We start from the raw sequence: 27,686 nt of genomic DNA, 5'->3' as shown, positions 1-27,686 counted from the left end.
TGCCTGGTTCTTCAGCAGAAATTCCCTTCATCCTTTTCCCAGTCCTCCGCTGGGTGTTTCTTGTGTTTTCTGCGCTCCTTGCGTGATTTGTGGTGGTGATGCTGGTGGTGATGCTGGTGGTGGTGATGGTGCCTCCGCATCCGATGTGACCGTCTGGCTGCAAGAGAGTGAAACAGAAATGGAAAAGAGCAAAAGCTGATGACAGCAGGGTGGCTGGAGGCAGTGGGTCTCCCAGATGGAGGACACGTTAGGTGGGCTGGTAAATTCCCACTTATCGGCAAGGCTATATTACCAGGCAGACATTACACCAGATCAGTGTGGGTAATAATGGGATGTTTTAATCCGACAACACAAACAGTTGTAAATCCATGTTGGGGGGGGGGGTCTCTGGAGGCAGCTACTTACGTTTGGTGCAGACAATCTGGGGCCGGTCCCACTTGCCATTGCTCCGACACCGGATGGTAGCCACATGGTGCTGGGCAAATCCTTCATCACACTGATAGCGTACAATGGCATGGACATTGTACTTGGCCTTGCGGGCACCCACAAGCGAGGCATTCTCCACTGCTGGAGGGGGACCGCACAGCACTGGGGACAGAGGAACCTCCAGTTAGGGAAGTGGCCAAGACTGGGGCTAACCTAGTTTTATGTGTTGTTGGGATTAATATTCCCCTCAGTGGGTCAACAGCTGTGATCTCACAGGGCTAGAAGGTGCCATGCCTGTCTCTGTCTCTTCCACCCCACCAGGAGCTCCTTAGGGGAGTTCATGATGAACCCTGCTCCCATTCTGATGCCAAGGACAGAGCATGACAGTAATGAAAGAGATGGAGACAGAATAATTATCTGAAACCAGGCATGGGGGCACATGCCTGTGATCCTAGCAGCTTGGAAGCCTGAGGCAGGAGGATTGTGAGGTCAAAGCCAGCCTCAGCAACTTCGTGAGGCCCTAAGCAACTTAGTGAGACTCTGTCTCAAAATAAAAAATAAACAAGGGGCGGCACGGGGGGTGGGGGGTGGGGGTGCGGGTATAGTGGCGGTAGAGTGCTCGCCTAGCACGTGCGAGGAGGCACTGGGTTCCAGCCTCAGCACCACATAAAAATAAATAAGTAAATAAATAAAGATTTTTTAAAAAGCAGGGGCTGGGGTGGTGGCTCATCGGTGGAGTGTTCGATTAACACATGTGGGGTGCTGGATTCGATCCTCAGCACCACATAAAAATAAAATAAAGGTATTGTGTCCAACTACAAGTAAAACAGAATATTTTTAAAAAGAGGGGGAACTGGTGCTGTGGCTCAGTGGTAGCACACTTGCCTGGCATGTGTGAGGCACTGGGTTTGATTCTCAGCACCGCGTATAAATAAATAAAATAAAAAGGTCTTGAACAACTAAAAAAAAAAAATATATATATATATATATATATATATATATATATAAATTTTTTTAAAGGACTGGGGGATGTAGCTCAGCAGTGAAGTGCCCCTGGGTTCAATCCCTTATACAAAAAAAATAAAAGATTTATTTGGTGCTGTACTGCTCAGTTGGCCTAGCACACATGAGTTCCTGGGTTTAACACCCAGTACTGGAAGAAAAAAAAAGAATAATTATCTGAGCAAATGAAAGAGGAAAAAGGACATGAAAACTGGCAAAGAAATGAAAGCAAGAAGAAACAAAAATATAAGAGAAAAGAAAAGAGAAGAATGTGTGCAAATGATTTCCTACATGTGTAAAGAGTTCTTAAAAACTGGGGCTGGGGTCGTGACTCAGTGGTAGAGTGCTCATCTAGCTCGGGTGAGGCACTGGGTTCGATCCTCAGCACCACATAAAAATAAATAAAATAAAGGCATTGTGTCCAACTAAAAAGACGTTTTTTGTTAGTTTAAACATTGTGTACAATTAAAAAAATTTTAATGTTCTTAAAAATCAATAAAACTGGGCTATGGATACAGCTCAGTGGTAGAGTGCTTGTGTAGTATGCATGAGATCCTGGATTCAATCCCCAGCATTGAAGAGAAAAGGAAAAAAGTGGAAAAAAAAAATCAAGGAAACCAACAAGCAACAGAAAATTAAGCAAAGGAGATGAACTGGCATTTGACAGGAAAAAAACACACAGAAATAACTTGTCAACATGCAAACAGTGGGTAATTCTCATCCTTAAAGATGCGCAAGGGGCTAGGGTCCTAGCTCAGTGTAGAAGAACATGTGCTTAGCAAGCAGGAGGCCCTGGATTCCATCCCCAGTGCCTCCCAAAAAAGACATGCAAACTGAGATAACAATGAGATACTATGTTTTACCACTTTGGTGAATAAAGAACAAAACATTTGAAAATGGGCAGAATCGGTGAAGATGGGAGGAAACAGGACTCCTCTCACTGCTGGCTCGTGAGAAGGGCGGGGGGGGGGCTGACATTCACTAACTTGAATAAAACAATAAACCAATGAGCACATGGGTGGAAGGAAGAGGGGGCGAGGTGTCAGGTACCTGTGCCTTTCTTGCAGACATAAGGGAGGTTATAGTTGCAGGGAACGTCATTCCAGCGACCACTCTCATGCGCCACCATCACCACACAGTCCTCGCCACCCGCGAAGAAGTTGTCTGGCTGATTCTCACGCCAGTTCTCATATTGCTTCAGGAAGAGGGAGCAGGGAATCGTTCAGTGTCCTGTGTCCCAGCTCAGGCTCCTGAAAGATTCCCTTGGCCAGACTCCTCAGACTTGCAGGGACTCAATGGTCTCATCTCTACAATGGGCCTTCCCCTGCCTATTGAGAGGGTGGCTGTCACTGTGACGTGAGCCACATCCCTCTGCTGAGAGCCTGCAGCGTCTCCCACTCTGATCTTCCGGCCTCCTGTTCACTGGCCCCTTCCCCTGCTTTCTCCATGAGTCACGGTTAGCTAAGTAGCTGAACAAAAGATGACCTCAGCCTGGAAGTCCAGGAGGGATTTTGAGGAGGCAACAGGAAAAGGGAAGACTCAAAGATGTAAAGAATCCAAATGGGGAAGGGTGTCCCAAACAAAGGGAACAACAACTGCAAAGGCTCAGAGGCAGAAACAGAATCGAGGCAGGGGGTGGGGGGGGGGCTGCATGCTGGAGTTAGGCTCTGGCCAGAGAATGGTAGTAGGGAGGAGGTGGACTTTTTAAGAAAACCACAATCTATATATAAAACTTACCATTCTAAACACTCTTACTTTTTAAGTTCATTGGCATTAATTACATTCACAATTTTGTGTAACTATCACCACCATCTATTACCAGACCTTTTTAATCACAACAAAGCAAAATTCTGCACCAGTTAAGGAAAAACATTTCCCTTGCCCCTAGCTGCTGGCAAACATGAACCTACTTTTTGTCTCTATAACTTTACCTCCTCTGGATGTCACCTAAAGGGAATCATGCAATACGTGGCCTTTTATATCAGGCTTATTTCACTTACTTATTACATATATATACACACACATATATGTGTGTGTGTGTGTGTGTGTGTGTGTATGTATGTGTGTGTGTGTGCCCAGGGGCACTTTACCACTGAGTTACACCCCCAGCCCTTTTTGAGACAGGGCCTCCCTAAGTTGCTGAGGGTCTTGTGAAGTTGCTGAGACTGGCCTTGAACTTAAAATTCACCTGTGCCCAGCTTCTCTGAAGTTTTTCAGGTTCATTCATGTTATAGTAAGTATCAGGAGTTTATTCTTCTTTATAGTTGAATACTATTCCATTATGTGGATGGACCCCATTTTATTTATGCATTCATTGGTTGATAGGCATTTGGGCTGTTCTCACTTGTTGGCTGCTGTGATGAGGGACACGGTGAACGTTCAGGTACCGGTGTGGATTTGAACATCTGTCTTTCAATTGTTTTCATCTTTGCATTGCTGGGGATGGAACCCAGGACCTTATGCTGGCTAAGCAAGTAATCTACCGCTGAGCCACACCCCCATCCCTGAAGTGTGATTCTTTAAAGGTTCCTGTGTGCAGGGTTTCCTTCTAGGGTGATGAATATGTTCTGGAACTAGATGGAGGTGGTGGTTATGATATTATGAATGTTACTAAAATGCCACTTTAACATGATCAGTTTTTTAAAAAAATTTTTAGTTGTTAATGGCCTTTATTTTATTTATCCATATGCAGTGCTGAGAATTGAACCCAGTGCCTTACACATGCTAGGCAAGTGCTCTACCACTGAGCTAAAACCCCAGCCCCCTAGTTCTTTGGTTTATAAATTTCACCTCAATTTTTTTTTTAAGGCTGCAGCCAGATATGCTTGCTTCACCTGGGTCCCAGCTACTCAGGAGGCCGAGGGGATCACCTGAGCCCAGGAATTCCAGACCAGTCTGGGCAATATAATGAGACCCGTCTTAAAACAAAAACCCAAAACAAAAAAGTTTGTTTTCCAGACTGCGGGGAGGGGCAGGTAGCAAATGGCTACGGAGACCGCTGCAGGGATCCAGGTTAGAGATTTTTCAAATTTTCCAAGGGAGAGGGATGTGGATAAAAGGTACTTTTTGAGTGACAACTGCTAGCAGACCAGGTTGAGAGACCAAGAGAAGAGAGACCCGGGTTTGCAGTTTCAGCAACTTGCGGGGGCGGGCCATTTCCTGGCTGGGGAAGTCTCGGTGAAGACGCGGGCTTCACTGAAGCCGCTTCGCCATTGCCAGCTTCTTAGAGTCCCTGGGGACCTTGGACGAACACTAGCAGTTACTTTGCCCAAGAGGGTAAACGGAGGGCACCGCCCAGGCTGCTCAGCCGCCGGAGGACAGGGACCGCCACTCACCAGCCCCGTGTTGTCCGTCCACTGGAAATCCCGTTCCACGATCCGGTCGTTCAGGCCGATCCACGTGTTTTCATGCCCAAAGCCTGCGTGGGGGTGGGTGTCGTGAGGGCTGGGGCGCGGAAAAGGACTTATGCCCTTCCCGGCCTGGAGGGGGCTGGACATGCAGGGGAAAGGGGATGGAGGTGGGGATGGTGGAGGCGCGAGTACAGGATCCAGGGGACCCAGGGGGACCCAGGGGGACCCGGGGCTCCTCCTTCAGCCTCCTCTGTGAGGGAGGGAAGGACCTCGCCTGGAGGTGCTGGTTCCCGGAGGTGAGCTGGACTTGAGTGGGGAAAAAGCGGAGAGAAGTGGGAGCTTATAGGGTGCAGGGAGTCCAGAGCCCCGCCCCCAGATCGGGGAGCGGGAGGGTCAGGACCCCCTCTCCGGCCTGGCTGTGGGCCAGAGGCGGCGTCCCCACCTCACTCTTAGCAGCCGCCCCTGGCTGCCCATGTACCCTGGGGTGGGGGCGGGGCACTCAAAGGGCTCTGATTAGGTTCCAGTTTGTTTTTTTTTTAGTACAGGGGCTTGAGCTCAAGGCACTCGACCACTGAGCCACATCCCCAGCCCTTTTTAAAAATTTTATTTAGAGACAAGGTCTTTTGTTGAGTTGCTTAGCGCCTCGCTTTTGCTGAGGCTGGCTTTGAACTTTCCATCCTCCTGCCTCAGCCTCCCGAGCCTCTGGGATTACAGGCGTGCGCCACCGCGCCCGGTTTAGGTTCCAGCTTTGTCACGATTTGTGGCATAAACAAGCAGGTCGAAGGCGGAATAAACACAGCACTGCCCCGTCTTTGCCGGGAGAGAGTGAGGAATAGGAGCCACCCTGAAGGAGGCAGCGCTGGACCCCGCCAGCGAGAAAGAGCAAGGCGGGGCCGCGGTGGATGAGCAGCTTGGCGCACAGGGAGGCCGGGGAGGAAGAGAGAGGGGCGGACCAGAGAATGAGCAATGTAAGAATCAACCCCGGACCGGAGGCGCGGAAATGTGAAGAAACAACGTGAAGGAACGGATGGATGAACAAATGGCAGAAGGGATAATGAATAAATCAATACGTGCCAAGCTTAATTAATGCAAAACTCTCTTCTCTCGGTCTCTGCAGAAATGGGTCCTCATTTCATCAGAGATGCACCCTCACGGTCCTCTATTACTTGGCCCTGTTATATTTATCTGTAGGACCCATTAAATTATAGCATAATAAATAGTGTAGAATATAATATAATAAAACATGGAGTGCTTAAATAAGTATGAAATTATATAATTTTATCTAATTAGATATTTACTTGTTCATCTCTACCTCACCCCCAAGAGCATCCTTCCCTGAAGACAGAATAGTGTCTCACTCACCGCTGGGCTGCACTGCCTGAACGGGTGCCCGGCACATAGCGCACGCTCCATGAATACGTGGCGAATGACAAAAGTGAGTTATGAATCCACAAATGAATCAGCAGGCGTGCGTATTAAGAGTGTTCCGGGTTTGCACTGATGATCACAGCTTTGGAGAAGTGATCTTTGGGACCCTGGGAGGATGCCCCGGCAAAGGGATAGGTGCCACCCCTGCTCATCATGATGGTGGGGGATCCCTCTCCCATTGTCCTTACTGTTAATGAAACTGTGCTCCTCAGCTGAGTGGACGCTGGTCAAGTGGCCAGCCCGCCGGCGGCAGTCCCTCTCTGCATCCTCCCATGCCCGCCGATGGGCAAAATAGCGGTAGCAGTGGCCCTGGAACTTGTGCCATCCACGGTCACAGCCTTCTGTATCTAGGAGGTGGGAAAGGAGTGTGAGGGGGACCTGGCCTTGGTCCAAGGTCTACCATCCATGAGCACAGCCCCCTCACACCAAGATAGGGCCCAACCTAAGGTCCCTGTGGGGCTAGATCATCCCTTACCCTTAAGGACAGGCCCCTCTTTACCCTTTCACCTCCCCACTTTCATAGTCATTTTTCTTTTGGCTCAGGTGTGACTCAGTGGTAGAGCGCTTGCCTAGCATGCCAGAGGCCCTGGGTTCCATCCCCAGCTCCATATACACAAAAAGGTTCTTTGGAAGACATTCAACTGAGAAATCATTGCACCCCCACCCCTTCTGGGGTCAAGGCTGACATCTCTTTTTCTAATTGTCAGGGTCACTCCCCCTGTGAACATGTGGACTCAGAAATGGTCCTGGGAAGGCCTAAAATTGCCCTTCTGGTGAAGGGCTTGAGCAGAATTTCTTCAAAAAAGATAAACAAATGGCCCACAAGCACATGAAAAGATGCTCAGCATCATTAGTCATTATGAAATGCAAATCAAAATCACAATGGCATACCACTTCATACCCATTAGGCTGACATCATAACAAAAAAAAAAAAAGGAAAAAGAAAATGTTGGGTGAACAACCAATAAAAAAAAAAAACTTTAAAAAAAAATGTTGGCAAGGCTGGATCCCTTATACATTGCTGGTAGGAATGTAAAATAGCACAGCTGCTGTGGAAAATAGTTAGCAGATCCAAATGTTAAATATAGAGTTACCACAGGACCCAGGAATTTCATTTCTGATCATATACCCAAAGAAAGGGAAAAACCAAGAATGGAAAATAGGTATCCAAGCAAAAACTTGCACATGTTCACAGCATTATTATTCACATTCGCTGTAAGGAGGCAGCAACCAAAGTATCCATCAAATAAGAAACATACAAACAAATTGTGGTATGTCCATAAATGGAGTATTATTCAGTCTTAAAAAGGAATGCAGAGGGGCTGGAGTTGTGGCTCAGTGGTAGAGTACTTGCCTAGCATGTGTGAGGCACTGGGTTCGATCCTCAGCACCACATAAAAAATAAACATAAGGGGCTGGGAATGTGGCTCAGGCGGTAGCGCACTCGCCTGGCATGCGTGCGGCCCGGGTTCGATCCTCAGCACCACATACCAACAAAGATGTTGTGTCCGCCGAGAACTAAGAAATAAATATTAAAAATTCTCTCTCTCTCTCTCTCTCTCTCTCTCTCTCTCTCTCTCTCTCTCTCACTCTCTCTTTAAAAAAATAAAAATAAAAAAATAAATAAACATAAAATAAAGGTATTGTGTCCATCTATAATGAAAAATATTTTTAAAAAATAGGAATGAAGAGTAGGGAAGGCAAAGAGGAATTACATTGGCCAAATTAGATTGTTACAATGTGGGCATGTAACAATGAATCCCACCATTAGGTATAGTCAAAAAAGGTCAATAAAAACATGGAATAAAACCTTAAAATTCAGATAAAAAAGGAATGAATACCTGATTTATGTTACAATGTGGATAAATCTTGAAAACATTATGGTAAGTTAAAGAAGCTAAACACAAAAAGACATGTATTGTATGATTTCTTTTACATGAAATGTCCATAACAGGCAAATCACAGAGACAGAAAGTAGATTAGTTGGGGATAGGATATGAGGAATGACTGCTAATAGGGACAGGGTTTCCTTTGGAGATATTGAAAGATTCTGGAACTAGACAGAGATAATGATTGCACAGCACTGTCAATGTACTCAATCCCACTGAATTAGACACTTTAAAATGTATGATTCTGGGCTGGGATTGTGGCTCAGCGGTAGAGCACTCATCTAGCACGCGTGAAGCCCTGGGTTTGATCCTCAGCACCATATAAAAATAAATAAAATAAAGGTATTGTGTCCAACTACTTCTAAAAAATAAATGTTTAAAAAAATGTCTGATTGGGGCTGGGGATGTGGCTCAAGCGGTAGCGCGCTCGCCTGGCAGGCGTGCGGCCCGGGTTCGATCCTCAGCACCACATACCAACAAAGATGTTGTGTCCACTGAGAACTAAAAAATAAATATTAAAAATTCTCTCTCTCTCTCTCTCTCTCTCCTCTCTCACTCTCTCTTTAAAAAAAAAAATGTCTGATTCTAACATGAATTGTAATGCATTCCGCTGTCATTTATTTAAAAAAATCAATAAAAATTCTGATTCTAAATTATGCAAATTTTATCTCAGGAAACCAATTAACAACCTGTGGGACTCAGCCATGGAAGCAGAGGCAGAGACCTGAAGCATGTGGGGGAAGCCTGTGACCAAGCACCAAACCCCACTGCTGGAAATATTTCCTGGTGCAAACTCACCTTTCTCACAGAGGCTGCCCCCATAGCTGGGGAGGCAAAGGCAGACAAAACCATTGACCTCATCGATACAGGTGCCTCCATTCTCACAGGGGCTGCAGATGCAGTCATCAATGTCTGGCAGGGAGAGAGAGGGGACCAGTCACAGTCAACATATCCTGGGCTCAGAGCCCCCATAGCAAACCAGGAAAAAGATGGATTCATAATTGTGCTGTCCATCCTAGGCCTGAGGCTCCACAGAAGGCCTGAGTCTCCACTCTGCAGCCTAGGGAGTGGAGCCTCACATAATTAACATAAATTGGCATTTATGAGAGAAGATGCCACTGTGTCAGCTGAATCAGGCCAAGATGTGAAGAACATTCCCTCTAACCCCAGAGGAGTAAAGGTTATACTCTTGCATTCAAGCCCAGCTGAAATTCAGCTGGAGCTAGAGTTTAGACATTTGCAAGGACTTGCAGAATCACAAAGCCATTTGCAGTAGAAGTAAATATTCACTTGACCTCCTCTTCTACCAATCTCTGCAGAGACAGTGCTTGAGGCATACAGGGCACTGGGAAAGTCACTTCCCATCTCTGAGATTGTTTCTCTTTTTTTCAGAGCAATAAAAATAATGGCACCTTCTTAGGGGTGTTCTAAATGAACAGCTAATGAAGCAGTTTAAGAAATTGTACCATTGATATTTATTGTTATGATTTTATACTTAGTAGTAATGTGAAGTTAAGGAGATGAGTTATAGAGCTCAAGAAATTATATCATTTACATTTATTGTTTTAAAAATGTTCATAATTTGTAGTATTTCCTTTGTTGGACTTGGGAATAACATCTAACGTTTCCAGTAGTGGTGCCTATATGCCTGCCCACCCTGGACAGGGTAAGATCCCCAAGGGCCCTTTGCTCAGAGGAATCTGCCAGAACCACACTCCCAGGATGAGGACCCAGCTGTATGAACTGGAGTCAGAGAGTAGGGAATGGAAAGGGGCTTTTTTTTTTTAGTGATCTCTTTTTGTGTGAGTCTCGAGGATGTGGCCACAGGGATAGACCCCCAGCCTCTGAGTCAAACAAATCCAGGTTCAACTGCTGCTCCTGGAGCACTCACCAATCTCACAGTTCTCCCCGGCGAATCCCTGGTCACAGCTACAGCCATACATGGTGCTGTTGGCGTTACACGTCCCCCCATGCAGGCAAGGGTTGTTTTCACATGGATCTGAGGGAGGTGCAGGATGGATGGGCAGTGTGAGGAGGGACTGGGCCACTAGGTCACAGAATTCCTGGAATTCCAGACCTCAGGTCCCTAAAGCCCTCCTCATCAAACTGTGAAGTACCCCCAGTAACCTCCCCAGCAGGTAGTCACCAACTTGGCCTTGTACACCCCCGGGATGAAGAGCTTACTCTTTTCAGGAACTGCCCCCCAAAGGCATCTGTGGGCTGCTCTACCTGTGGCAAATTCCCTCAGATGGAACTCACATGGGACACTCAGTGACCACTTCCATGAGATTATCTTTTGAAGTCTCCCAAAACATGGGTTTAAGTGCCCTCCTGGACTTGTCCCCCTCTTTTGGACATGCCCTGCTCATAACTGTGCTTCTCAAAATGGGCCACAGTGGACATAAGGTTCCAGATGGGGTGTGAATAGCACCAGAAATAATGAAGGAAGTTGAGGGCCACGCATGCAACTCCAGCTACTCAGGAGGCAGAGGCAGGAGGATGGCAAGTTCAACATCAGCCTTAGCAACTTAGCGAGACCTTGTCTCAATATAAATTTAAAAATGGGTGGAGATGTAGCTCAGAGGTAGAGTGCTTGTCTACCATGTGTGAAGCTCTGGGTTACATTCCCAGGACCAAAGAAGAAGAAGAAGAAGGCATTCTCTCCTACCTTCTGTTGGCTCACCCTGTTTAACTAAAAAAAAAAAAAATATATATATATATATATATATATATATATATATATATATATATTTTAGTTGTTGTTGGACACAATACCTTTATTTCACTTATTTACTTTTATGTGGTACTGAGGATCAAATCCAGGGTCTCGCACTTGCGAGGCGAGTGCTCTACTGCTGAGCCACAAACCCAGCCTAGCTCACCCTCTTTTGATGCCACCTTAGTGGTTATAATGTGGAGAGATGGTGGATTCTAGTGGTTATCACCACAGCCTGCAGAGTCTAAATCTGCCACTCACTAGGGAATCCTGAGCAAGTCACTTCTCTGGATTTCAGTTGCCTCATCTATAAAATGGAAATAACAGTAGCTCACATCTTTCTGCCAGCCCTGATCCAAATGCCATGTCCAGCTCTTTTGATATCAGTCTGGGGACTCTTGAGGGGATGTTTCAGCATTGCCCACAAGTGGGACTGGGGACCCAAGGGACATCCATGAGTGTGTCCCTATAGCCCTCCCCCATCACTTCCCTGGAGTTGGATTTCCCTGGAGGTAGGAGGGTCCCCTCTCCATCTCCAGGGTTCCCTGGTAGGCAGTCTCCACCAACTTACAAACTCTCCTCCCCTGAAGGCTGGGAAGGCCTAGGTGCTAAGCAACTCAGTGAGTTGCTTAGCACCTAGCTTTCACTGAGGCTGTCTTTCAACTCCTCCTGCCTCAGCCTCCTGAGCTGCTGGGATTACAGGTGTGTGTGGCAGTGACCGACTATTCCTCTTTTTTTTTTTTTTTTTAATAGTGTACTTATTTGTGTATTTGAAGTGCTGGGGATGGAGCCCAGGGCCTCACACATGCTAGGCGAGCACTCTCCCGCTGAGCCACATCCCCTGCCCTCTATTTTATCCTTATCACTTTTTAGTCTCTAATATAATGTACACTTTTATTATGATTGTTTCTTGTGCATCTTTCTCCCTAGAGCAGTGCTGCTCCATATGGCAGCCGTATAGAGCCATTCATGCTTAAATTAATTAAAATGAAATGAAAGTAAAAAATGCAATTCCTCAGTTATATTAGCCACATGCCAATCAGCACACCGAGAGAACATTTCCACCCTTGGAAAAGGTCTACAGTGTTGCTCTAGAATGTCAGCTTTCAAGGGACAGAGGATTTGGTCTCCGCTTAGGGCTCAGAACACAGCAGGCACACAATAATTGGAAGCTAACTGGAGGAAGGCAGCAGGTGGTCATCTTGCAATGTCTGAGACCTATTCCTGGGGTGGTGGTATGGGTCTCAAAGACCAGGGAAAGGGAAGGAGGATGGAGCCTGGGGTTGCATGATGGCCCTAGAGTGGCCCCAGCACGTGTGAGCACACGCGTGGAGCTTCTGGGTGGCAGAACGCGTGAGCCCCGCCAGGTGCCCTGTGCTGCCGCCGACACCTGCCCACGGACTGGCGGTGACTCAGTCCATCACTGATGCTGCATTTATTTTTGGCCTCATTAGCATCTCTGCTACAAGCTGAGGGTGGCAAGGCGCCTGGGTCTCCCCTGGCACTGCCCACCTCCCTCCACCTGACTGCAGCTGGCTTTAGTCTGAGGCCAAAATTCCAGCAAAGTTCAAGGCAGCCCAAGCCCCAGGTCCAAGATCAGTTCCAAACACGATTTCCTTAGCACCTCTATGTGGCCGCTTTCTACCTCTCTAAGGACTAGCTCTCTAGCTCCCTTGGCACTGAGACTTTTTCCACCTTCAAAGAAAGACCTCCCCTAGCCTATTCTTCTCAGCTCCCTCGCTGGGTAAGCTCATGGCCTCCCCAGGACTTCATGGATTTTGTTTTTAATCTCAGTGAACTTGGTATTGCATCTTTCAGCCTAGGAGTTGAGACAGAGACCCTGTTTTCAGATGGACTGGATGCAAACTCCAGCCTAACCACTCCCTTGCTGCATAACTACACAAATCTCTTGACCTCCTTGTGCCTCAGCCTCCTCATCTGTAAAGTGAGAATCACACTAGAATTTGTCCATAAGGAGGTTGTAAGGATTAACCAAGATAATTCCAGTTGGGTGCTTAGAACACAGAAAGATAATGTTAGGCATCAGCTTTATGTCCTGAGTCTGCCTGTCTCCTGCAAATCTAAGGAGAGAGAGGATTTGACCCCTGACACAGCCCAGAGGTGACAGCATGGGCATCTGCTATTTCCATCAAGACACTGCCTTCAAAAAAAGGGGAAGGAAGTTAAAAAACAATTGTGTTAATAACAATGTCTTGCAACTCAGGAAAAAAAAATTGCTTTTTAATTAGCTCCTGGGTTTTTTTTTAAAGCTCATTTGGCCAAAAAAAAAAAAAAAAAAGCTTAATTGAAAAAATACAAATAAAGCTCAATGTGACAGTATTTAGTATTTTTCAAAAGGGGCCAGAATATGTAGGCTCAGCCGGGGGCTAATGTGGCTTCAGGGAGGAGAGGTCAATGGCTTGCTCTGGGCTCTGCTGGGCAGAGAAGCTGAGACTTGGGTGGCCGTGGGCTCCAGTTGAGGTGTGGCCACTAATTGGCCAGGTAGTGACAAGCCACGTGTGTTGAATGGAGTGATGCCACCGCACCTGTCCTGTGACTCAAGGCCCCCACGATCCACATTACTCCATTCCAGCTCCAATTCCTATTTGTATGCCCTCCCTGCCATGCCCCATCCCTCTGGCCCCACCTGGGAGGCACCTGTGCCCAGCTCTGTCTTCCCCAGACTTGAGGAATCCTTGAGGACCAGCGTCCTCGGCTTTGTCCAGCTCAAAGTAAACACGGCAGGGACTGTAAACTAAACTCATGCCCCACGTCACATCTCCCCCAAGCTTCGTCATTCCCACCTTTGGTTCTCCACCTGCTGAGCTCCTGTCTGACATCATCCTCTGCTCCCAGACCCCCAGGGACAACCCACCCTCCTTGCTCTGGGCTCCTCCAGTCCTTAGATACCAAGCGCTGACCACCCTGGCCTGGAAGGATCCATGGACTTGAGACTTACCCCCCTCAGCACTCCCATTTGCAGGGGTCCCTGGCAGGGCTGGCTCTTCTCCGCTTGCTGCTTCCTCCCAGAAACCCTCCACACCTGGGCTCCCTGCCAGGATCTGCAGATCAGCCTCCTCTGTGCCCAGGGAGATGGGCAGCAGGGTGCTCAGGGAGTCCCACGGTGCGGCAGGTTCCCCCGAGGCAGCAGAAGCAGCTTCTTCCAGGCCAGCCACAGTGGTTGTCCACGGGGGAAGGGCTGGCTCTCTGGGGGGACTGCCCTGAGGCGGAGGAGCTGAAGGCCCCACCATTCCCTGGTCCACCATCTGGTCCTCTGGCTCTGGGTAGGGCTGGGAACTTGAGGAGGACAGTGTGGACATATCCAGGACCCCAACCTTGGCTCCCTGGTCCGGGGATGTAAGGGACGTTGCTGTGCTGGTATCCATGGCCACCAAAGGGCTCAAGGTGGGGCTTTCAGCTCCTTCAACCACGTGGGATCCAGACTCCCAAATTCCTCCACTGGAGGCCGGTACGACTGTGGAATCTCTGGGACCTCCAGTGGCTCTTCCACTTGCAGCTGCCCAAGGCTCCAAACCAGGGATGACTTCAGACACCGAGAAGATGCCACGGCCCACTGAAGGTGCGGATGGGGAGCTGGTGTCCAGCGGAGAGGGCCAGGATCCCAGCACCTCATGACCAGAGGTGTGCAAGCTGGACGTGGGGCTTTCTGCAGTGTTGATGAAGACCCCAACTTCAGATCCTGAGATACCTCTGACATCTGTGGGCTCACCGGCCGTCTCGGTGACGAAATCCACCGTCACATTCCTGTCCACAGATGCCCATGGGCTGGACCTGGGGTACTCAGCTTGGCTGAGCTCAGTGAGGCTGATCGCTTCCATGTCTCCAAAGTCTGTCCCAGGGGAGTCAGGGCTGGCTCCAGCTTGTGTGACCACCGCTGCCGTCGAGGGGGCAATGGGACTTCCTTCTCCGTGGCTGCTGAGTGTCATGGCTGTGGCCTCTCCACCCTGACCTGTTGGGCTCAAAGAGGGGGGCAGGGAGTACACTTTGGTCTCCGAGGCTGCAGAGGGTGGGACAGTGGTCATGGCCTCACCATGGCCCTTGACCTCAGTGGCTTCAGAGGACACAGGAGTAGAGTGTGACACGAGCCACAGGTTGGGGGCACGCAGCATGGCCATGACAGGGAGGTCTGGGGAGGTGGCTGTGGGGGATGCCTCCCAATGGGCCGCGGGGGAGCCTTCTGAGGGGCTGGAGGTTGGGACAGTGGGCTCCGAGGGAGACCATGACAGGGCGGAGGTGGCTGGCTTCATGCTGGGGGCCTTGGCTCCCTCTAGCTTCAGGTCAGGGGTCCCGCTGGGGCCTGGGATGCTGGGTTGGATCACAGTTGGGGGCCACAACCAGGGCTCTGGGGGGCTCCTGCCACCAAAGGAACCTGCAAAAGAGCAAGAGTGACTATGACTCATCGGCTGAGGAGCATGTCCCTGACCCTGGTCTACTAGGGGCTCCTGAGGCTGGGCGAGGTCAGGGGACCCATCTGGGACTCAGGCCATCCTCCCCTGTCCTGAGGATAGGTCCACCCTCCCGGCCTTCAGGTACCCAACCACGTCCCAGCTCCCACCCCACCCCCAGACTCACCTGCTCCAGGCATGTCCACCTCGTTGGTCAGAATGGCCCAAGGAGTCTGGCTCTGGCCACTTCCCGAGGCCTCTGTGACCAAGGGTGGCTCCACATGATTCCCAGCTGGGGTGAAGGGCTGGGCACCGTCCTTGAGCTCCCCCTCCAGCCCTCGCTCTGGTTCCTGCTGCTGGAAGTGGCGTCCATTCAACCCTTTGAAACGCCCTCTCCTCCTGGGTGTGGGGACTGTCGAGGCCACCTCCGTGTGGAAAGCCTCTGCAGTGGCTGCCCCCATTCTGCTGGGGCTGGGAGCCACAGTGCTTGGCCACACTGCCTCGGTGGGCCATGAGGCCAGTGCAGAGTCACCCGGGGTAGAGCTGGGGGTCTCTTGAGACTTCTGATTCTCTGCCAAGAATAAGGGCTCTTCTTCTTCCCCACTGGAGACCAGAGGCTCTTGAAAGTCAGGAGGGACCCCCTCCTCTTCCTCCCCCAGTTTGGGCTCCAGCTCTCCGGCTGGAGGCCCCTCTGCTGACAGAATCTCCCCCTCATCCCCAGATGAGGGGGTCTCTGGGTCTCCATGTTGTGGAGTGGGATGATGAGCTATGGGAGAAAACAGAATACATATGCTAGGCCCAGGAGCTGCCAGGGAAGTTCTGCTTGAATTCTACCCACATTCCCACATGCTTTGACACAGACCATCTGTGCAGCTCTGGGTGGTTTCTGAGCTTCTCCAGCATGATAGAGGGAGGCATAAAGTTATCACCTCCACTATTCAGGCTGGGCCAGACCCAACCCACTGTCAAGGTCAGGGTCTACTGGTCACAAGGAGGATTCAGTAGACAGTTTGGTTCATGGGAGAAGCTCAGGCAATGTCCAGCTTTCTGAGATCTTATAAGCCTGGGAAGTGATTCAACTAAGGATCTTTCTTTGGGGATGGGAGGTGTCCAGTGGGTGTGACCCTCTCAACAAGGGTACTATTTTTCCATCTAGGACTGGTGACAGCTTACACAAAGGACTTGGTCTCTGGGGGTTGAAGTTTGCACCTTCTGAGGCTGTGGCCTCACAACAAAGGCAGGTGTCATCCGCCCCTGCTGCGACACTCCCCAGGGCGAGCAGCCGGCTAATCAAGGCATCACCCCTAACGCTATGGTTTATACCCATGGGTGTGGCTCCAGGTGGGATGTGCTCCACCCAGGAGCGTGTTTTATAGGGGTATTGAGGAGGACAGTGTGGACATATCCAGGACCCCAACCCCTTCCGGACTTAAGAAAATATATATAACCCTTTGGGGAAAATGTGACTCCTCTCCTAGAGGTAGGTTCTCTTAAGGGACATGTCCTTACAGGACAGCCAAGTTCCTAAGGAGAAACCTGTCTTGGGGGGCGTGGCCGTCTGCCGGGGCGTGGCTTATCCCCAGCACTTGGCCTCCGCAACCCAGTGAAGCTGCTAGGGGTGTGGCCTTCACCAAGTACACACCCTCCGGTGCCTGGCCACTGGGGACACACTGGGGCGTGTCCCGTGGGCGGGGCCTCGCACGCACCTCGGAAACAGTAGGCGTCAAAGCGCGCAGCCGGCGCCGGGAAGCCGGTGCGATTGGCGAAGCGGTAGACGGTGCGCACGCCGGGGGTGGGTCCCCCGCAGCGCCGTCGCGGCGTCTGGATGGGGTAGCGCACGCTGCCGTCGGCCAGCCAGCCTGGGTCGCACTGGTCCAGACCCTCGTGCCAGGCCAGGTGCAGCTGTCCCACCGAAGCCAGCGCTGCGCCCTGGCGGCGGCACTGGGCGCGCGCGCCGGCCAGCGTCAGGCGGCGGGCGGGGCCCACGTAGAAGACCTCGCCTGTGGGGGGGGGGGGCGGACTGAGGTCGGGGGGACCTTTCCCTGAGTCCGGGAAGGAGGTCCCCATCCAGGTATCCCGTCCTGGCCCGGTCTGGGTGGTGGTTAAGCCAAGGGGGCACAATCGCGGCTCTTCCTGGTTAGTTTGGTACTAACCAGAGAAAGCTTTAGCTTCTTTTTACAAATGATGTAATCTGGTCCTTGAGCAAAATGGGCTTCAAGGAGAGGGAGGAACTCAGTGAGGGGGTTTCAGAGAAAGGGAAAGGGACAAGCACTCAGAGGATCAGAGAGAGAGAGAGTGGCTGAGAGGGAGAGGGGCTCAAGGAGGGATGGAAAGTTCTAGAATAGTCCAGGTCTTGGTGCAGGTTTTGAGAGCTACATCCCGACTTAGGGAGAGATGGGGATTTGGGAGAGAAACAGATTCAGGAAGAGGTGCGGGTAGGGCCCTCCCACTCCCAGGCTTACCTCCCAGCTCTCGGGCGAAGCAGTACACATCATAGAGTTCCTGTGGGTCTCGCCTCCCGTAACTCCTAACTCCTGGAAGGCTGCTACGGTCCCCATAGCAACCGGGACGGGACTGGGTGATGGGATACCTGACAACACCAAGAGTAGGGATCCCTTCTCAGATGTGTGTTCCCGGAGCGCCCCAAGAGCCTCTTTCTCCAGGGGCTAGCTCTCCATCTCCCCACCCTGTACCCCCTCACCGAACAGTGCGGTCAGAGAGCCAGCCAGCATCACAGTTGTCAAAGCCATCCTCGAAGGCAGCCTGCAGGTGCCGAGGGGCTGCAATGGTGGCTGAGCTGAGACGGCAGGCCTCCTGGGCTGCAGCGAAGGTCAGCGCATAACGATCCCGGGCTGCCCGGTAGTGGAACACAACACCTGCGGGGAACATCCAGGATGGGCTGGGGGAGACTTATGCCAGAATCTTCAAGAACACACCTCCCTTTTGCAGAATGACGCCCGTCCCCACCCCCAGCTGGAATGAACGGACCTGCGGCCCCTCCAGTGCCTGGTATCACAGCTCTGTGCCTGGCACAGAGCTAGGGTGATGGTGGAGAGTCAGACCACTGACTCCATTTTACAGATTAGGAAACGGATAACAATGGCCAGAAAGGGCTCAAACTTGTCAACTGTCTTCTGGGTGAAAAGCTTTTGTAAACAACACCTCACTGAACTCTCAACAACAATCCTAGGATTATTCCAGAAGAAGAAACTAAGGCTCAAAAAAATTTCCATGCCCTGGGCTTCGTGGCAAGTATGAGGCAGAACCAAAATTCAAACCAGGAAGATCTGACTCCAAAGATAGCATTCTTCATGCCTGGGGTTAGGCCCTGGAGATGGCAGGAGGCACTGAGGAGGTGAAGAGAGATTTTTGTACATATGCTAATAGAAGAAGTATAGGCCAAGTGTGATTCTTCTTGCCCTGCCTGGGAATGGGTCATGGAAGTCTTCCTGGAGGAGGTGACAAGTAAATCAGGAAGTGAAGCACCAATAACAGGATCTGTGGAACTCAAATTCTGATTTAGAGATGAAAGAAATGTGGCTGAGTGAAGACACTGAACATTTTGCCCCATCTTAACAGACTGAGACCTCCTAGAGGGAGCTGTGACATCAGCATAGGTTGGAAAGTAGGTGCTCAATAAAAGTTTGGCTAAATGAATGAAACCCAACAAACCCAGAGGTACAATTCACTTCCTTCTCCACTAATTAGTGGGCTCCCCCCCAAGGTTTATCAGTTTTGAGAAGTGAGTCTGTGAAAGGAGTGATTGGTAGACCCCATAACATATTCAGTCATTACACAGTAGGGTGGCTTCAGCGAGCAATAATGCATTGTATATTCAAAATAGCAGAGAGGATTTTGAATATTCTCACCACGAGAAATGATAAATGCTCAAGATGATGGATGGGAGAGTTACCCTGATTTGATCAAAATACAATGTATAAATATGTACAAAATACAATGTGTAAATATGTGTGATTCAAAACTAAGAATAAAGTAAGGAAAAAATATATGGCAAGACACTGTGTCCTGATTTCAGTTTGGGGGGCAGACTAAGCCCCAGGACAGGGGATTCAGGGACTTACTTGTCCAAGGTCAATGTAAGATAAGGGAAATAGATTTCTTGGTAGGAGTCAACAAATTGTTTTTTTTTCCTTTCTATGTCCCCGCAACTCTGGCATTGGGGATTGAACCCGAGGGTGCTCTACCACCAACCTACTTCCTCAGCCCCTTTATATTTTTTAATTTTGAGACAGGCATCTTACTAAGTGGCTGAGGCTGGCCAAAAAACTTTCGATCCTCCTGCCTCAGCTTCTTGAGCAGCTGGGATTATAGGTGTGCACCACAGCACCTGCCTCAACTGGTGGTTCCTTGTTTAATAATCCATTCATCGAGTCACACTTAAAACATTTCTTGAGCATGTACTATAATACACCAGACCCTGTTCTAGACTTTGCCTTAATCATTCATCTTTTCCCCTCCTTAATCAGTTAGGAAAACAGAAACTACACTGGATATTTCAACAGAAAGAATTTAATAAAGGAATTGTTTAAACAGGTATTTTTGAACAGTTATTTACTTAATATATATATTTTTATTGACTTACTTCTTAAGAATAATCTGATTTTTAAAAAATTTAAACAAACTTATTTTTTAAAAATTTGTATATTATTATTATTATTATTATTATTATTTGTAATACTGGGGATTGAACCCAGGGCCTTGTGCACGGGAGGCAAGCACTCTACCAATGGAGCTATATCCCCAGCCCCTGTATTTGATTTTAAAATAGAAAACCAATATCCTTTGTCTTATGTAAAATTGGATAACAATAAAAGAGACTAAAGGGACTTAAAACAAAAGCTGGATTAGGCCAGGCATGGTGACACCTGCCTGTAATTCCAGGGAGGCTGAGGCAGGAGGACTGCAAGTGCAAAGACTGCAAGTTCAAGGCCAGCCTCAGCAATTTAGTGAGTCCCTAGACAACTTAGTGAGGCCCTGTCTCAAAATAAAAATGAAAATGGGCCTGGGATGTGGCTCAGTGATAAAATGTCCCTGGGTTCAATCCCTTGTACCAGAAAAAAAAAAAAAAAAAAAAAGCAGGATGAGGACATCCTTGCCCAGATAGTGTAACCCACTGGTGACTGACAGTGTGGCTGCTCCCTCTTGGCTAAGAGACAGAGGTGTTAGAGACAAGATAGGGCTGGGTACAGTGGCGCAAGCTTGTAGTCCCAGCAGCTTGGGAGGCTAAGGCAGGGGGATCACGAGTTCAAAGCCAGCCTCATCAAAAAGTGAGGCACTAAGCAACTGAATGAGACCGTGTCTCTAAATAAATAAAATACTGGCTGTATGAAGACACGAGTGGTATGAATATACTTTGTATACAAGTAGAGGTGGGAAAATTGTGCTCTATATGTGTAATATGAATTATAATGCATTCTGCTGTTATATATAACAAATTAGAGTTTAAAAATTTAGAATAAAATAAATAAACAAAATACAAAATAGGGCTGGGGATGTGGCTCAGTTCAATCCCTGTTAACCCCCTGGCCCCTCGAAAAAAAGATCAAGGTAGGACCTATGGAGACCTCCTTCATGATGTTATCCCAGTTGAAAGGGAAGCCCTCCCTACACAGGGAGTGATTTCTAAGGTGACTCTCAGTGGCAGGCTTCAGGTTCTGCCCCTCCCGACCTCAGTCCCTCCCCTGCCCCCAACTGACCCGTCACCTCCAGGGGCACCAGGTCCTGCTCATCCTCGATGCCCCTCACCACCTGGCAACGGTAGAGCCCGGAGTCGCTGGCCCTCAGTGGCCCCAGGAGCAGCGTGGCATTGGCTCGGCGCCGGGGATAGGAGGGCAGTGACACTCGGCCCTGCCATCCCTTGGCCACTCGCACCACGTTGTCCTTGGCCACCAAGATGGGCAAGTCCTGTCGCTGGCCCGATGCCGTCCGCACCTTGGTCCACTTGATCCGAGGGATGTCTCGGGCTGCACCCGGCCGTGGCTGCAGGGTAAAGAGACAGGGCAGGGCCACCAGCTCTGCCAGCACAGCCCGCACCGACCCAGACCCCACCTTCTGCATGTGGAGCCCTTTCTCAACGGCAGCAGCGGTGGCCTCCTGTGTGCCTGGGATGGAGAAGGCAGAGAGAGGGCATGCCTCAGGGGCAAGGACCAGCAGGGCACCACCACTCCCCTCCTTTACAGGTGGGAAGGGGGAGGCCAGAGAGCCTAGGGTGGCCACACAGTGTCACAGCGCACATGGGGGCCCGCTCCGTGAGGTTTAGTGGGCAGAAGGGGAGAGGGAGGGTTCAATCCCCTTGCGGTTCTGTCCCACTGAAATGTAGACTCCAGGGTGGGGGGTGCAGCTCAGGGGCAGGGCACTCGCAGGCCAGATGCCAGGCCCTGGGTTCAGTACCAAGTACAGCAAAACAAACAAATGAATTCTAGAGGCCTCTTCTTATAGAGATGGGGATTTTTTTTCTTTTAGCTTTTTGTACATGATTCCTTTATTTTGTTTTTTAATTTATTTTATGTGGTGCTAGGATCGAACCCAGTGCCTCACATGTGCTAGGTAAGCACTCTACCAGTGAGCCCCAGCCCCAGCCAAGGGATGGGGATTTGACTTCCAGTATTACTGATTATGTGGCCATGGGAAAGTCACTTTCCTTCTCTGAGACTTGTTTTTCTCAAAAGTTAAGCAAGGGGCCGGGGTTGTGGCTCAGTGGTAGAGTGCTTGCACGAGGCACTGGGTTTGATTCCCAGGCACTACATTAAAAAAAAATAAATGAACAAATAAATAAAAGTATATAAAAAAAAGTTAAGCAAGAGGAAGTCATTAGAAGGAAAAGGTCGTTTGTGGAGTGCCTTTATAACAGGCACTTTATAGGAATTAGCTTATTGATTTTCTTTTTCTTTTTTCTATTCTTTTTTTTTTTTTTGTACTGGGATTAAACCCAGGGGCCCTTAACCACGGAGCCACATCCTCAGCCCTTTTTTGTCTTTCATTTAGAGACAGGGTCTCCCTGAGTCGCTGAGGCTGGCTTTGAACTCGAGATCCTCCTGCCTCAGCCTCCTGAGCTGCTGGGATTATGGGTGTGCACCACCGCGCCCCGCTTCATTTTCATAATCATCTTCAGAGAGTGTGATGTCTGGTCTTCTTTTTGGAGAGTTGAGGAAATTAAGACTCAAAGATCATATATTTGCCTAAGGCCACTGAGCAGATCACTGATGGATTTCTAAAGCCTGGGCTCTTGGTCACCTTTGGGGAGATGCCAAGAGAAGCACACACACCTTTATCTCCATTGCCCTCTTATGGCAGACATCACCAATCAATCTCTGCACGATTCGCAATGCTGTTCTTTCTCTCTTTTCAGTTCATTTCAGCAAAACGGTGAGAGGCGGGAACCTCCAGCTTCTGCTGGTAATGACTAAAAATAGCCTCTCAGGTAACTTGTTCTCTTTTGACTGTTCAAAGACCTTTTTTCATCTATTCTTGTTTTATTCTTTAGATCAAGCCAGAGGGCCAGCAGGAGAAGGCTCTGGAATGTAACAGCCCCATCTCATCAATCCCCCAGATCCCTGGCTGTGGCTGCAAAGTGAAAAGATTCTCTCCCCACAAGTCAACTCACCCTGATTCCCGGTCACAAACAGCAGCATCTGCAGCATCAGGAGGCCTGAGACCCAGACAGATGTGGCCCCCATCCTGAATCTAGAAGGAAATGCAGAGGAAGGGAGGGATGAGTCATAGCACTGTCCTCCCAGACATGCCACATGGAAGGAGCAAATCCCCCCTACTCTACAGACCAGGAACTGGAGCCCAGAGAGACCAGTGTGTCACTCAAGGTCACAGAGTGAGCAAACAAGAGCTGAGCCAGGATTCAAACCCAGGGCCACTTGGCCTCAGAATCCTAGCACCAAAGCCTCATGGCCAGAAACATGGGTGGTGGAGTGAATCAGACCAGGGGGTTGACCGTCTGTCTGTTCCTTGCTGTGTGACCTTGGGCAAGTAGCTTAACTTTTCTGTACTTTCTCTCTTTTTGTGGGTCAGATGGGGATAACATCAGATGGTTGGAAGGAATAGTCAATATATATAAAATGCTTAGAATCTGCCTGGCACGAAGGAGTACATTTTAGCTGTTGCTAATATTATTGAGAATAACACGGGCAAAACTGAAGTCCTATTTTTAAAGTCAACCTCCCCTATCAGACTGGGAGCTCCTAGAGGGCAGCAGCCAGTCCTGGTCCTCTCAGGTCCCCTGACCAGGCAGCAGGCGAGCCTCCAAGCCAGCCTTTAATCTGGGTTTGCTGACTGACACGATTCTCAGCTTCAATTCCAGGATTTGGTTGTCACCAAGAGTCTATTCTTGGTTTCTGGGATATTTGAGGAGCTGCCAAGTCCCAGCTGGAGGAAGGGGCCTCACCCCTGCCCACCCCAGCCTCCCCCTGACTTCACACAGTCTGGTGAAGAAGCTTCTGCGGCTTGCAGAGAAATTGCAGTGTGGGCCCAGCTCTCTGTAAGGGCTGTGGTCCAGAGGCCTGAGCCATTACTCAAAATCTACTGTCATCAAAGTCCATCCCAGGTGCTGGACACAGCTGGGTCCTTTCAGATGGTACATTCTCCCAGGGAGGTGGCTCCTCCCCAAAGCCTCCCACCCCTCTGGAACCCCACCCTTCAGTGGGGCTGGAGAAGGTGGGAGCAGATGGAAAATTAGAATGTCACATGCAAACCACACCCCTATAAAAGAATAGCCCTGAAGACCTAGTTGTGGGTAGAGTCTAGAATGAGAGGCCATGGGGGGACCAGCTGTTCTTCTCAGCTCTCCTTCCCAGTTCCCAGAGGTCCCTGCTGGGAGCTGGTGAGGGACCTGTCCGTGGTGCTGAACTCTGAGGTGATAATGCAGCAGCACTGCCCACCACGTGGGTCCCTGCCTCCAGCCTACTCACATGGTGCCTCGGGGCCCAGAGGAGGCTAGCAGTTTGCTTCAGAATGCACAGCATAGCACATGTCAAGGCCAAGGCCCTGGGCCAGTGACCACAACTACCAATCTCTAAACCTCAGCAACCTCTGCCTCCATCCCAAGCTGCCCTCATTTCTCCTGCTTGGAACCCCTAAGCAAGCATGGGGTATCCCAATGGTTGTGCCTGCCTCAGCAGGGCTGGGGGTGGGGTGGGGACAAAGCCAGAAAGTACCCTCTTTCTCTCACACACACAAACACACACACGTGCAGATGCACGCATACACATCATATGGTTCAGAGCTCAGATTACATCCAAATGACCTCACTTCAAACCCTGTCTTAATTCCTTACACACTGTGCTGTATGATCTTGGACAAGTTGCTCCATCTCTCTGTGCCTCAGTTTCTCCATCTTTAAAATAAGGATCATCCAGCACACACCTCATCAGGCTATCTTGAGGAGGAAATGAGCTAAGATTGTAAAGTCCTGGACATGTTAAATTTAAAGACAGTTCCTTGTACACAAAGCCTCATGTACACACTAAAAATATCCTGAGGTGATCCAATATGGTGACAGTTTCAGGTGCACATTGCCCTCCTCACCCTCCCACTGCCTTCCACTTACACCCTCACACCCACACCCTTCTCTTAAAATACCTCCTCCCCAGGGCCACCAGAGGTGAGCATTTACACAGCTGTCTGGGGCCCGTCCCCTCATGAATGATGCATGAGCCTCATGCATATGCAAGTAGGGGCCTGCAGGGCGCTGGGGGAGGGGTGGTCTGGAGAGTGTGTGTCTCCCCTCTCTCACTCCCACCTCCAGTCTTGCTGAGCACCGAGTGAGGGTGAATTTGTTAGCAGGCATTTCTGTGGGTGACCGAGTGTGCATCTAGGGTGCCAGGCAAGGGTGTACATGCAGATTCACCCTGTGGGGTGTGGACAGCCTGTGTGGGAGCCCCAGCAGCCTCATGCACTAGGTGGATGGAGAGGACCCAGTGTCATTTCTGGATGTGTGGATCCGAGTGCCCCTCAGCAGGGGCAATGCACACACGCGTGTGTTGCTGGCCTAAGAACTGGGTGTATTTACACACAGGGGTTTGAATAAGGAAATCCTTGCAGGAGAAAGATAGCCAGGCATCCAGGGCTGCCCCTAGGGGACCTCAACCTCTGCCTACCCTCTCCCAGGGTTAGCTCCCCAACTCTGCACACAGATCTCATCCCACACCCCCATTCTCAGGGTCCACACTGCCAATCACATGGAGAGGACCCCTGCCACACACATGCAGTCACACATCCCAGACACAGACCCTGGAGACACACACTCACAGATTCACAGTGACATTAACAAAGAGAGGCAATATGGGCACTCACAAGGCGGGTGGCACGTCTTCCACACAAAGACTCAGCCCTCAGTCTCAGCCCCCCCACGGAGACCCCTCAATGAATCGAACACCATCAGACACGTTCCCCATCACACACGCTGCCATACCAGACCCTGGCACAGACCAGGGTGGATTAATGTGGCCTTGGTGACTGTGGGCACACATCAGTTGGCCACCTGGTGATGTGGCCCCCCGGCACAAGTTTCCTGACAAAGACACCCACCACAGTCCTATCAGATTCTTGGAGACCCTAGACCCCTGGGGCACACCCCCTCCTCACTGCCTAGAGCAGACACACACACAAAGCCACCACCTCCTGCGGTGGGGGACCTTCCATTTGGGAATGTCCAGGGGCCACTGAGGCTCCTGGGTTTGGGGGTCCCACAGTGCATCCACCCCTCTCTCCCTGCCCCATCTCCGTGTCCCTGGCTTGGGCCCAGTGCCAAGCCTCTCCTCAGCCTGGCTGTTTCCCACTGATGCTGCTGAAAGGAACAAAGCGGAAGGATGGGGGTCACTCCCAGTCAGTCTGGCCTGGGGTCCCAGCCCCCTACTTGCCAGCGCTTATGTCCCCCAAACCAAAGCAGGGTTTCCACAGGCATTGGTATGAACCGAAGGGGGTGAGGCAAGGGTCTGTCCCTCTGTGAGGATTCGGACAGATGCTGAAGTGCTGGGGACAGTCCCTGTCTTGGGGTTAGTGCCCTCGTAGTCCCGGGGATCCAGAACTGGGAGCTCTTGCCCTCCACCCAGCATTCATTTGGGACACTCAGAGAACTACCCTCCCTGGGAGAAAGGACAACACCCCAACTCCAGATCCGTGGGAAAACAGGGGCCACCTTGGGATGGGGCACCCCAGAACCTCCTCTCCGAGTCAGGATGTGACAGAACCTAACCCAAAATGACAGGGACACGACTGGCTCCCTTTCCCAGTGTCCATTCACTCTCAGGGCAAGACCCCCTTCCAACGGACTCAGGCTGATCTGGGGGGGGGGGGGACCCACACTACTGCAGTCCAACCCGGAATCCTCCATTCATCTGGAAATTGGGAATCCCCACTTAAAATCCTGGGGTGTCAGCTCAGACGCAGGGGTGCCTGTTCCGGAGTCCCCCATTCAGTCACTGGGCGTCTCTTCTCTCCAAACTCGGGGTGCCCCTCCCCTAGCCCTGGTTCCCAGCGCCTCCTCCCTAATCCTGAGACCCACCCCCAGCCCCGGACCCCTCCCCACCGCGGGATTGTCTCCGCATTCCCCGGCAACCTTCCCCCCAGGCAGAGCCCCTGGACACCCCTGGGTCCCCTTCTAACCAGCGCTTCCTCTCCACCCCAGGGGTCCCCTCCCCCATCCGCCCCCCTCCCCAATCTGGGGGCTTCTCCCTGATCCCAGGCCCCCTCCCCAAAACCCGGCTCTGTCTCCAATCCTGAGGTCTTTCCACGAACGCGGCCCGCTCCCCACGACGACGAACACCCCCACACCTGGCTCCTAGCTCGGACGCATCCCGGGGCGGCAGCCCGGCACAAAGGACGCTCCAGCTCAGCTCGCCCAGCGCTCGGTCCAGCCCCTGCGCCCTGCGCTCCGCTCGCCCCAGCGCCGCCTCAGCGCTTATAAAGGGGCCGCGGGGCTGCTCTGCGCATGCGCCACCGCCAGCCGGCGGCCTCCAGCTGCACGAGTGTGGGGGCTCCCTCTGCTTAAAATTCCCCATGCATTTTTTTTTAAGAGAGAGGAGAGAGAGAGAGAGAGAGAATTTTTAATATTTATTTCTTAGTTCTCGGCGGACACAACATCTTTGTTTGTATGTGGTGCTGAGGATCGAACCCAGGCGCACGCATGCCAGGCGAGCGCGCTACCGCTTGAGCCACATCCCCAGCCCCCCCATGCATTTTCTAACACTCACCCCACCTGGGGGAAGACTGCACCTGACTTCCCCCCATTCTTTTTGCCTCAGGACCCCCCTCATGTGACCCCAGCCAAACCCCGTGATGGGACGTGCCCCATTTTACAGGTGGGGAAACTGAGCCCCAGGGAGGTAAAGTTGCTTCCCAAGGTCACACAGAGAGGAAGGACAGAGTTGGAATTTGAATCTTGGTCAGCCTAACTCACGGCGGCTCATGCTAGAAGCAGTTTTGGCTATAAATCTGTTTT

At 50.6% G+C, this 27,686-nt stretch overlaps 1 protein-coding gene across 1 annotated transcript; it reads right to left on the bottom strand.

Moving 5' to 3' along the window:
• Positions 1-11: 11 nt before the first annotated feature.
• Positions 12-22,914, bottom strand: NCAN (neurocan; the record flags this gene model as incomplete). Its single annotated transcript, XM_081287404.1, has 14 exons — positions 12-157; positions 406-588; positions 2,479-2,623; positions 4,764-4,846; positions 6,395-6,553; positions 8,894-9,007; positions 9,987-10,142; positions 13,783-15,201; positions 15,405-15,983; positions 16,924-17,217; positions 17,680-17,807; positions 17,919-18,093; positions 20,935-21,339; positions 22,842-22,914. The coding sequence occupies 14 exons, from the start codon at positions 22,912-22,914 to the stop codon at positions 12-14; spliced, it is 4,059 nt and encodes a 1,352-aa protein (XP_081143530.1).
• Between the last annotated feature and the right edge of the window lie 4,772 nt (positions 22,915-27,686).

This window comes from Spermophilus citellus (assembly GCF_964194105.1).
Source record: "Spermophilus citellus genome assembly, chromosome: 3".
NCBI lineage: Eukaryota > Metazoa > Chordata > Mammalia > Rodentia > Sciuridae > Spermophilus > Spermophilus citellus.
This window is presented reverse-complemented; position numbering and strand designations above follow the sequence as displayed.